Source organism: Phyllostomus discolor, chromosome 1 (assembly GCF_004126475.2).
Source record: "Phyllostomus discolor isolate MPI-MPIP mPhyDis1 chromosome 1, mPhyDis1.pri.v3, whole genome shotgun sequence".
NCBI classification, from domain to species: Eukaryota; Metazoa; Chordata; class Mammalia; order Chiroptera; family Phyllostomidae; genus Phyllostomus; species Phyllostomus discolor.
The window spans coordinates 161,910,363-161,923,727 of NC_040903.2; the positions used below are offsets into that span (position 1 = coordinate 161,910,363).

Sequence of the window (13,365 nt, forward strand, 5' to 3'; positions counted from 1 at the left end):
ACTTTAAAAAACAGTATGTATAAAGTAAGCCCTTCTACATAAAAATTAGTATATTATCTTTGCATGTAAAAATAAATTTTAAAAAGTGGACAGAGCTAGATCCATTATTTACTGATTTATAGTGATGGTCATAATAAATTGTTAAGAAAACAAGTTGCATATTAATGTATATATTGTGATTCCTTTTCATTAAAAACAAATACACCACCTACATACTGCAACTGGTAAGGGTAAAATGATTCCCACCAAATGTTAGCATTAGTTACTCCTACATTGAAATTATCAGAAATAACACACACAAATATTTAATAGATTTCCAAAAATAAAAGAGAGGCATGAAATTAAGCAGATTTGAAAAAGAAATAAAGATCTCATAGAAATTAAAAATCAAAAACTGCAGATTAGATACAACTAGAAAAATAATTAGCGTACTGAAAAAATAAAGTTCCAGAATATATCCCAGAGAGATAAAGAAATGGAAAAATGAGAGACTTGTTAAAAGGAGAGTAGAGTGAAGATATCTAACATTGAAGATCTGGGAGGAAAAACTAACCAGGGGCAATATTTGAAGAAATATGGCTGAGGCAACTCCAGAAGTGGTAAAAGATGACGTTCTATAGATTCAAGAATCTCAATGAATCCCAAGCAACACATTTTTTTTTAAATTTTACACATATACTCAGAAAATGATAGAAGAGTCTTAAAAGTAGCCAGAAAGAAAAGACCAATTACCTACAAGCCAAAATTATACTTACAGCTAACTATACAGTAATAGAAATAGCAGCCAAAATACAGTAGAATATCTTTAATGTACTGAGAGAAAATCATCACCTTAAATTTCTACACAACAAAACATCATTCAATAAAAAGGATGAAATAAATTTGTTATCAAAGTTTTTGAGAATTTTCTAACAGTAAGCTCTTCCTAAAGAAAATTCTAAAGAACACACTCTAGGTCAACAGAACACCAGAGATAGGAAAAGCATTGAAGAACATGGAAATTCATAAGTATGTGAATAAATCTAAGCAAACATTGATTATATAAAAATATCTTGTGATATGAGAAAAGGAGGCACATGATGAGAAGAACACTGTACTATATAAATCAGACAGGGCTGATTAGTATTGAAGGGTCTTAACATCCTTGCTTTGTTCAAAAGAAGGCTTAGGCTTTGATAAGTATACTAAAATTTCTAGACTAACCATTAACAATACTAATAAGAATGTATTACTTCCAAAGCAGCAGAAGTAAAAATGGACTAAATCTGTAAGACAAAAAATGAAGACACTAAGAAACAAAAATAGGGCAAATATAACATACAAAATAAAATGGTAGAAATAAATATAAATACATTAATAATTATATATATTCAATACTTAAAATCTAAAAATATCAATAATCAATAAAATAGACTAAATGTTCCATTTAAACTTTAGTTTGTCAAACTAGATATTTTTAAATAGTAGAAATGCTGGTTCACATTAAAATTATGTCACAAGAGATATGTCTAAAACATAAAAAGACAGATTAGCAGAAAAGAGTGGGAAAAGCTAAATAATGCAAATACTAACAAAAGGAAAGCATCTATAACAATATTAATATCAAACAAAATAAACTTTAAGGTAAAAATATTACTAGAGATAAAGAGGATCTATATATGGATATTGATAGGAGTTTTAAAGAACACATAAGTCTAATATCTAATAACATAACCTTAAAACATAAAGCTAACATTGACAAAAGTACAAATAGAAATGACAAATGTGCCATTATAATTGATGACTTTAGCATATTCTCATTAACTGAGAAGTCAAAATAATCCACAGAGATAGAATACTGAACAATATAATTAATAAACATTATCTAATGTATATATTTAGAACTTAGTACCCAATAACTGTAAAATGTACATTCATTTCAAGCATACATGAAACATTTATGGAAATTGAATACATACTAGGCCATTAAGCAAGCCTCAAGAAATTTTAAAGGATATAATAAGGTGATTGAATATAAGAAAATTTTTAATTTTTTAACTCTTGAATTGCCATTCACTAAAATAGAAAAATAAAAGCCCTACTGAAGCTTGTAATTTCCACTTTTCTGCTTCTAAAATTTCATCCTGGCAAAGGGAATGAGGATATTGATTTCTCCAAGTTATTTCTCCATGAAACAAATAGCACACACCAATAAAAGCCATTGATAGATGAATAAAGATGTGGCATATATATATACATACATACACACACAACAGAATAGTATGCAGTAGTATAAAAGAATAAAATCTTTCCATTTGTAACAACATGGCTGGATCTAGAAGGTATTATGCTAAGCACAATAAGTCAGGCAGAGAAAGATAAATACCATATGACTTCACTTATATGTGGAATTTAAAAACAAGCAAACAAACAAACAAAACAAAACAAAGACAGACTCAGAAGACAGAGACCAAAAGGATGCTTACCAGAGGGAGGGGTGGGGGGAATGGATGAAAAGGGGAAGGGGACTATAGTCAAGAACATTGTGATAAGTTTATACAGTGACAGATTATTACTAGAATTAGTGGGGTGATCACACTGCAAAGTATAAAAATGTTGAATCACTATATTTTACACCTGAAGCTAATATAATCAATATGAGTAACAAATATACATAAAAATAAATAAAGTAAAAGCAACACCCTCAACTATAAATTATACAATAATTATAGTTTTAAATTTGTTAGATTTGGGCTCTGTTCTTTTGCATAAGTAACATTTATATGTGAAAAATTTATATTTTTTAATGTACTTTAACATACATGCCCTTAAGTTATATATCATATAAATAAAGCTTTAAAAGAAGAGAGAGTATAATTTTCTCCTTCTCAGTGATATAATCCTTCACTTTAGAATGTAATACCTGAAGGCAAGAGACAGAAGTAGTTCAAAGGACACATACATTTACCTCTCTACACTTAAAATACCTTTATATGGCAGAAGAGTATATTAGCCAATACCCATTAGAATGGGTAAAACTTAAGAGTGATAATGCTAAACGTTTTCAAGAACCAATGAACTGGCATACACATGCATTGGTAGTAGGAATGTAAAATGATAAGGCCATTTTTAAAAAATAGTTGGAGGTTTCTTACAAAGTTAAACATACCTACACCACAATCTGGCAATTTCCATTAAGTATTTACCAAAAACAAATTTGTTAAATATTTTTTGAGAGACATAAAATTGTTTATGGCAGCTTTACTCATAATAATCCAAAGTTAGAAGCAACCCAAATGTGCATCAACAGAGAATTGTAAAGAAAAAAAATGTGGTATACTCAAATAATGCAATATTACTCAGTAATAAGAAATGAACTATTATTGATTGATATGACAACATGGATAACAAAAACATTACCTTGTATAAAATAAACCAGACACAAAAGAACATATATTGGATCATTCCATTTATATGAAATACAAGAACAGGCAAAACTCATCTTTATGATAGAAATCAGGACAGGGGTTGGCTGGACAGGGGTTGGTGGTATAGACTGGAAGGAAACATGAGTAATCTTTCTGGAGTGATGGAAAAAATTTGTACCTTGATTGACGTGATGGTTATAACAGTATATATAATTGTCAAAACTCATCAAATACACTTAATATCTTCGTGCTTCATTGCATTTAATTATATCACATTATGAAAAAAATTAAGTACTTGAAGAGAAAAATGATTATCATTAAGCTAGAAATTTGAGAAATGTCTGAAAAATAAAAAGTAGCTTTCATCAATGACGAAATAAGAAGAAAACCACAGCTCAAAGCAAGAGCAGTGCTCAAAGATTCTCCAAACTCAGAGTCAAAAAAAGAGGAAAGCAGGTGTGGTCTTGGAGGAGCATCGGTAAAATTAACTGAATTCCACTCAGCACTCCTGGACCATTTGGGCTCTTCCTCCCGCCAGCTTACTCTAAACAACAGTCTGCAGTGACAGTCACTCCCAAAATAAAATGTTGAAAATGTTCTTCAATACAAAGTGTACCACCTACTTAAGGAAACCTCAAAGATTTGTTGGGTCTGGAGACCAGACTGAGAAGAGCCTGAAGTAGCTTCAGAATTCCACAAGGATACGAAAAAAGAGTATAGAAAAAGGACCTCGATGAATCTGAAGCCAGACCTTAAGCACAAATCTCTCTCAAATGGGAGTTCTGGCACAGACTCCCAGCACTGGATCTGAATAAAGAAAGTTAAACCCAGGCAGCATACGAATTCCAGGAGAGAGGAATCCCTCACCTACATGACAAGTGTGTATTTTGCCTCTCCCCAGCCATCTTGGCAGGCAGGCAGGCTGCTGCTGTAATCAGAACCTACATTAACCAAGAGGCAAACAGGGATTCTCAAACACAAATGAAAACAGGCCACCACAAATCATCGAGCATTTGAGAGCAACATAAAAGCTAGACACAAAACTCAAATAATAACATTCCACAAAATGAAAACATAGAAAATGAAAGTGGAAAAAACAAAGAATATTTCAAATTAAGTGTAATTAATATCTTCAAAGATATCTAAGAAAAATATCATAACATTAAAAACAGATTGCAATTAAAATAAAAGAGCATGGGAAATGAAAGAAACTCAAAGACAGACATAAAAGAAGCTTACTTAAAGGTATTGTGATATCCTCAGGTGAAATATAATAATTACTGGCATTAGTATTATAAAGATAACTTTAAATCATAAATATAATTATGCGAATCCTCACAGCAAAAAAAAAAAAAAATGTGAGGAATGGGTTCATCCAGCATCATCAAGGGCAGAACTATGGTTGACTGTAGTTCCAACAAAGAAAAAACATATATATAATATATACAAGTGTAATATGCACATATATACATATGCACATATCTATCACATATATACACATATGAACACATACAGTTTACAGTCTATATATATTTCACTTTTGAGTAAAATTATTTGGGTAGCACTTTTTAGTTAGTAGTTGATAGTAGAAAGAAAAAATAACTTGCAAATAAAATAAATTGGGCTTGAATGAAACAAGAAGTTAGTTCATTAACACCATTACCTACCCACCTCATTTCTTCAGTTTTAAAGTGGCCGCGCTGATTTTGTTCTATTTTAGGAACTCTGAGCTCTAAACAACCATCTCACTGGGAAAATTCATTCTAAGCATACACCTGATGGTCATCTGCATTTATTATATGTGCATGGCAATAATAAAAGATAAGTGGAAAACATTTGGGATATAAATAAATACAAAGAAAAAAGTTAGTGTTACAGGTAAGCCCCTTATGCAAAGCTGTATTTTTAATTAGAAAATCCTTCCAATTCCAAAAATGTTAAATAAAAATATTAGTTCTGATTTAAAAACCAAGGCTCACCACTCAGACACACCTTCATTCACTTACCTGCACTGTTTTCCTCCGACATTACAGTGTGGCAGAGAGCAAGTAACCGCAGAAACTCATGCACTTTGGGATCCCCCAGTCTGATGGATTCCATCAGACAGTGGTCCGAGAACTGAAATGTTTTATCTCCCTGGGGGTTGACTGAGAAATTCATAGGCTTTTTTTTCTGTAAGAGAACAACAACAGCAAAACTAGAATTCATTTCAACAATAATCTTTTAAAATTCAAAAACATTTCCTCTAAGCATTTTTAGTGCATATATGATTTTTCAGCCTCAAATGTCTGGCACTAAAATGACTTTCTGTTTCCCCATTACTGTTAAATGCTTTTTTTCCTTTCAGAGCCATGCAGTAAACAGTGAATCTTCAGAAAGCATATGGGGAAAAATATCCAATGGCTGTAAAGATCCTCAAATGCTTACTGCAATTCCAAAATACATAAAAACCCCTGAAAACTGTAAGTTTTTTTCCAGAATATACTCGATAGCAAAGCCTCATGTGACTTCAACTCATTTTGGCAAGCAATATCTGACCTAGAATGACACGTGTCTAATTATAGCCTGTTTTAGCCTGTTTAGTGTGAAATAATAGTTTCTGAAGTAAACATACTGTGTTTGAATATAGAATAGTTTCTCAGATCTCACTGGAGATATTGCATAATATAATGACAGAATTAAAATTAGGATCTTGAGATATTTTGCACTCACATGTTCATTGCAGCATTACTCACACTAGCCAATAAGTAGAAATGACATAAATGTCCATCAACAGACAAATGAATAAAGAATATGTATTAAAAGATCCAAAATTGTGGTGGAGTAGGTGAAAGTTACACTCACCTCCTCCCAGGACCAAACTAGGATTATAACTAAACTATAGTACAATCAACCTGAAGGACCAACCAAAGACTAGCTAAGCAGAAGTTTTATAACCAAGGATTTACAGAAGACACCACATCAAGACTGGTAGGAAGGGCAGAAGTGTGAAAAGATCTGGACCCAGGCCCACAGGCGGCAGTTAAGATCCCAAAGGGATATCTCAGCTGCAAAGGTTCCTCCTGAGGAATGTGAGATCTTAACCCCACCCCAGGCTCCCTAACCCAGAGCACTAGAGCTAGAAGGCACTCACATAACCACTGACTTTGAAAATCAGTGGGGATTCTGTCCGCCAGGGAGAGACAGAGTCTGCTAGAGACACAAGTGCTCTCTTAAAGGGTCAATGCACAAAATATCATTGGCAGCCACTCACCCTGGACTCTAGGGGAGGGAGAGCAGTGTGGACCAGAATCATGGGAGAAGAGACAGTGGTTTGTGGCACTAGAGAGAGCTGAAGGGACAGCTCATAGGACCTGTGCTGAGTCCCTCTCCCACACCACAAATGGCATCTTTCCTGGGCGGAGCACTCCCTTCCACACAGCATCAGCCTAGGGGAGAGCAGTAGCCCCACCCTCTAAACTCCCTATTTCCTGCCCCGTGGAGCTCACAGCCTGCTAAAGAGTCAGGTGCCTGGGCAGGGGGTTAGAGGTCCAGGGAGACTCAGGAGGTATCAGTGACTGAGTTGTGTGGCTCTGGGACAGGGGCCACACCCCTCTCCTTCCCCCAAGAATGACGAGCACTCCCTCTCTCAGGAAATCCACCATTCCTACCCTTGTGACTCCCAATGGTCCCTCCCTGCTGAGCTCAGGCATCTGGAAGAATCTGGGATACACTGTGTTGTATGGCTCCCAAATGGGGTGGGACATTTTTCCCTTGTATTTTCACTGGTGCAGAGCCCTCCCTTCAAATGACCAAATCTTGGTCTGTATGGACCTGATAAATTCTGCTGGCCTCATCTTCATAATTTCCAGAGACACTGCCACACCACAAAGGTCTAAAAGCAACTGGCTGGTGGCTGTTAGACATGGTATATCCTGGGACTTTTGCTGAATTGCCTCAGACCCAGCATGGGCACCGAGATTGAACCTGTATCAATCTGGTGAACACAACTCACCCCTACCTGGTGACTCACTGAGAACCTTCCTCATGCAACTTGAGTACTTCTAGAGGTTCTTTCAGTGACTGAGCCTAACAGGCAACCAGAAAGCAGAGGCAGGCAGAAGTGGATCTCAGGGTACCTCGGGCCTTTTGCTAACCAGTCCCCAGACTCGATGCTGGTGGGATCTAGCATTGCTGCACAGTTTGATCCTTCTCATGCACATCCAGGCCCAACAGAGTAGCCACAAACTATGGACCATTTTGTAGTTCTGAACAGGTTGCCCAGGGCCAGTCACAAGCAGTGTCTGACACTGAGCTGCACCAGAGCCCCTCCCAAGAGACCCCAGAACAAACACACCCAGTGGCCAGCTTCAGACAGCGGCAGAGCAGGATCTAGTTAGCTTCACAAGTGGTATATCTCAAGAGATATTTCAGCAGACACCAGACTCTGCTGATGCAAATTCTGCTTAGTGTGATCAGCACCTACACAGCAGCTTATACACCGTGGTTGAGGTCGGCCACACAGTCTGTCAGCCTGAGGGTCAAAATCATGCACAAACAGGCCAATAGCAGTCAAGAGTCAATTATAACAAGAGGGCTCACATAGCCCACACAAGGGACATTCCTGGAGCTCCCAGCTCATGTTGTCAAGGATACTGTGCCACTGAATCCAACACCTACTACATATGACCACCCTACCAAGTCTGGGAAACAACAGATCTACTTAACACGTAGAAATAAGCAGAAAGAGGTAGTCAAAGAGGGAGACAGAGAAACATTCCCTCCCCACCCCCCCCAAAAAAAAAAAAACAGAACAAAATCTACAGGAAAAAAAGCTAAATGAAATGGAGGCAAGCAATTTAACAGATATAGAGTTCCAAAAAAATTTATAATTATGCTCGAGGAACTTAGTGATAACTAAAGAAAACTTGGTGAGAACAACACCATAACAAAGAATCAGATAGTAATAAAAAAGAACCAGTCAGAAATGAATAAAGTGTCTGAAATGAAGAATACACTAGAAGGAATAAACAATAGGTTGGATGAAGCAGAGGATCAAATCAACGATTGAGAACACAAGATAGCAGAAAATACCCAATCAGAGCAGCAAAAGGAAAAAAGAATTTTTTAAAAAATGAATAGTTTAAGGGACCTTTGTGACAACATGAAGCATAACAACATCCATATCACAGGTATACCAGATGGACAAGAGAGAGAATAAGAGATGGAGAATTTATTTGAAGAAATAATAACTGAAAACTTCCCTAATCTGGTGAAGAAAACACACAAGTCCAGGAAGTGCAGTGAACTGAAAGAGGCCCACACCAACACATCATTAAAAAAATGGTAAAAGTTAAGAAAGAGAATCTTAAAAGTAGCAAAAACAAGGCAATTAATTACTTTCAAAGGAGCTCCCAGAAGAATGACAGGTCATTTTCAACAGAAACATTTCAGGCAAGAAGGGATTAGCATAAAATATTCAAAGTGATGAAAACCAAGGACCTACAACCAAGACTACCTTAACTAACAAGGCTATCATTTAAAATTGAAGAGGCAGGACCATAAGGCTTTGGTGAAGTTTGGAATTATGTGGCTTTGAGGCTCCCTTTGCCATGCAGCTTAGGAAGCTGGAAAACAAGATGTAACAATGATGCAGAGCTCTCTTTTAGCAGTTCAGAAGAATGCAGGAGACATGTTGCAGGAAGGAAAGGGGTGAAAGGACTCTCGCTAGTGGGCCTGAGAAGGCTCCACGTGGTTTTGGATTAAGAACTGGAGGTCCTGCCAACACAGCTGATGGTGCTGGGAACTGAGAGAGGCCTGCCAGCCAAGCATGGATTACTGGGGAGAACCAGGGGATACCTGAGTCATGGACTTCTATTTCTCTTCCTGAGATATAGTACCCCAGACTGGGCAAAAGGGGGAGGGAAGGACAGTGTGTGTTTGTGGTGTTTTAAGGAATTTTGGGATTTTAATGAAGACATAAAGTCATTACTCTAGGTCTATATAACTTTTCAATAAATAGTTCCTTTCCTTTTCAACCCAATATGTATATATATATTTATATATATATAAAAATAAAGAACTTCCCAGACCATACCACCATACCAAGTTAAAGGAGTTCATTACCACCAAATAAGTATTACAAGAAATGCTAATGGGTCTTCTTTAAGAAGAAAAAGAAAAAAAAGGAAAATAAAAACAGAGAATCAGTTAGAAACAATAAAATGGCAATAAATACATACCTATCAATAATCACTTTAAATGTAAATGGCTTAAATCCTCCAAATATAAGACATAGGATAGCTGAATGGATAATAAAAATCAAGGTCCATATATACATTGTCTACAAGAGACCCACATCAGAACAAAAGATACACATAGACTTAAAGTAAAGGGGTGAAAAAAGATACTTTATGAAAAAGAAAAGCTGAGTTAGCAATATCTATACGACAAAAACACTTTAAAACAAAGGCTACAATGAGAGACAAAAGAAGACACTACACAATGATAAAGGGATCAATCTAACAAGAGTAAATAACCCTTGTATAGTAAAGCAAAAGTTGATGGACATAAAGGGAGAGATCTACAATAATACTGTCATAGCAGAGGATTTTAACACCCATTGCCATCCATGGATAGGTCTTCTGGACAGAAAATCAACAAAGAAAGAGCAGCTTTAAATGAAACACTTAAGCACATGGATTTCATTGATATCTTCAGAGCATTTCACTCCAAAGCAGTGAAATATACATTTGTTTCACGAGCACACAGAACATTTTCTAAGATAGACCAAGTTAGGATACAAAAGAAGTCTCATTAAATTGGAGAAGGTTGAAATTATATCAAGCATCTTCTCTGACCATAATGATAGGAAACTAGAAATCAATCACAAGAAAAAAACTGAAAAACACACAAAAACACAGAAGCTAAATAACATGTTACTAAACAATGAGTAGGTTAACAATAAGATCAAGGAAGAAATCAAAAGATACCTTGAAACAAATGAAAATGAAAGCAAAACAACCCAAAACCTATGGGACACAGCAAAGGCAGTCCTAAGAGGGAAATTTATAGCAACACAGACCTACATCAAGAAACAAGAAAAATCTCAAATAAACAATCGAACTTTACACTTAAAGGAACTAGAAAGAGAGCAACAAATAAAGCCCATGAGTAGAAGAAAGGAAATAATAAAGATCAGAGCAGAAATAAATGAGAGTCTAAAAAAATACAAAAGGAAAGAAAAACAAAGTTGGAAGGATCACAATACCTGATATCTTACTATACTACAAGTTCATAGTAATCAAAACAGCCTGGTGCTGGCATAAGAACAGCCATATAGATCAGTAGAACAAAACAGAGAGCCCAGAAATAAGCCCATGCCTTTATGGTCATTTAATATTTGACAAAGGAGGAAAGAGCATACAATGAAATAAAGACAGTCTCTTCAATAAATGGTGTTGGAAAAATTGGACAGGAAAATGGAAAAAATTAAACTAGACCACCAATTTACACCATACACAAGAACAAGCTCAAAATGAATAAAAGACTTAAATGTAAATTGTGAAACCATAAAAATCCTAGAAGAAAACATAGGCAGTAAATTAACCTCACTCATAATAAGAAAAATTAACATCAGAATGATTTTGATATAATGTTTTTCAAATACTTTGCCAATGATCAAACTCTGATAAAACATTGTGTTGATGAGGGTGCTTGTGGGATGGTAAATGGTATAAATTCTAAAGAGGGTAACCTGGCAACATTTATCAAATGATAAGTGCACATACCTTTTGATTTAGGAATGCATTTCTAAAAGTGCAACTTGTTAGAGAGTATAGAATCCATTTGAAACAGCACATGTATACACTTATTTTTGCTGTATATTCTTTACTAGCAAAATAAGAAATATTCTGCTAGTCTAAGTGTCTCCATACATAAATTACAGAACATTAATATAACAAGATACTATGTGTTCATTAGAAAGAATAAAAGAGCACTTTTTTTAACTGATCTAGAAAAATCTCCAAGATACATTGGTGAAAAAGAAAGTTGAAGAACAGTATATACAAGTATATGCTACCATAAAAAAATGGAGAACTATATTTGCTTGCATATACATAAATATCTCTAAAAGAATAAAAAACAGTGGGAACTCTGTGGTTGGGGGTCCTGAATGAGGAGGAATTTTGAACCACATGGATCTATTTTTTTAAATATTATGTATCTTATCTGGTCATAATGGAAATCAGACCTCCAGTAACTCCTCATTTTTTTATTTTTTAAAAGAGTTTATTTATTTACTTTTAGAGAGGGGAAGGGAGGGAGAAAGAGAGTGAGAGAAACATCAATGTGCAATTGCCTCTCACACGCCCCCTATTAGGGACCTGGCCCACAACCCAGGCATCAGGACTGACTGGGAATCAAACTGGCAACCCTTTGACTCACAGGGCCAGTGGACAGGACAGTCCACTGAGCTACACTAGCCAGAGCTGGAGCTGATCATTTTTAAAATGCATGCAATTTGAATTTAAAAGTGAGAATGAAATATTATCACCTCCGCACCTTAATTATGTTTGGCTTCTGATCCATGTCATCATCTACTTCACCTGCCAAACAAAAATTGAGAATTAAAAATACATGAAATTGAAACTAGATTTAGACATTTAGTCTCAAGGAATACACTTATTTATTAAAGCACTACTACTGGATGGCACTATGAGTTCAAACACAGACTTTATGACTGTTTTCCAACTGTGATCCTCAACATGGCGACCTACACAGAGAAATACTCACATTTGTCCAAGATAGAACTAATATGCAATATACATGCAAACAAAATACAAAACCCGTGATCACGTTTCTCTAAAATTTTTTCAGCCTGTCATTACATCATCTGAAGTGTTTCTCAGAGGCAAATTTTGTCTTCTACTTTACCTCCATTGTTGGGGAATCCAAAATTATACCCTATACAGACCAATTCTCGTGAATGTTTGAGTTTGGCAAGAACATCTTTGTGTATCTTGGATGAGGCCAGATACATCTGTGTAACATGAAGGTCAGATGAACAGGTAAACTTTAAACAATGTCACTGTCTTCTGCAGGCAGAGAACATAGCCACCTATGTGCCAGATCTTTAAAAATAACTTTTCTTAGTATAAAGCCAATATGTGATTATTATAGATATTTGTAAAATACAGAACATTTACAGTAGAAAGTAAAAGTTATTAATAGTCCTGCCACCCAGCGATAACCAATATTTGTAGAGTTATTTGTGGGTTGATTGTATGTATGTGCACCTGTATATATGAGTGTGTATATATACATTCATCATACTATTCATAAATTTCTGCTTCCTGCTGTTTTTAACTACTTAGAGTATGAGAATTTCTGCTGTCATTGAAAGTTCTTTGTGAATTTAATTTTGAATGGTTGTATGGTAGCATAATTTATTTTAGATTTAACCTATCTGGAGGTCTTTATGATTTTTTTTTCTAATTTTTGTTTGGCATTCAAAGGTTTAATATTATTTGCCAGGACTATAATTCTTGTAATAATAAGAAGAATTATTTGCATCAATCCTGTGCTGGGCACTACCATTATCACTAATCTTTATAACAAACTTGCCAGGTGAAGATTTTTCTTTCCTGTTTCATGGATGAGTGAACTGAAGAACTGGGTTAAAGTTACATGACTAAATAAAACTGAAGAGGCAGCATAGTGGATTTTTGAACCTCAGCCTCTCTTCTCACTACATAATGCTGTGACCAAAAACAAGACTTGACCAACAGTTATTTGTTGGTTTTCTGGGGCCCAGGTCTCAATCTGGGATGCTGTGTAGCTGCACGTGGGAGGAGTCCCTGAGTTAATGAGTGAACCTCACCAAGCACCTGGAATTTAAATCTCAAACTCTCTGTGCTTATGTTCTAGTCATCACCCCATATGCAGTAATTCTAATAAATAGTAATAACAAAACAAA

At 35.4% G+C, this 13,365-nt stretch overlaps 1 protein-coding gene across 1 annotated transcript in view; it reads right to left on the reverse strand.

Moving 5' to 3' along the window:
• The window catches only part of ATP8B4 (ATPase phospholipid transporting 8B4 (putative)), a 195,559-nt gene that overhangs the window by 63,103 nt on the left and 119,091 nt on the right, over positions 1-13,365 (reverse strand). Inside the window, 2 exon segments of the mRNA XM_036033364.1 lie at positions 5,414-5,579; positions 11,952-11,995. Of these exon segments, the coding sequence (XP_035889257.1) occupies positions 5,414-5,579; positions 11,952-11,995 (210 nt within the window).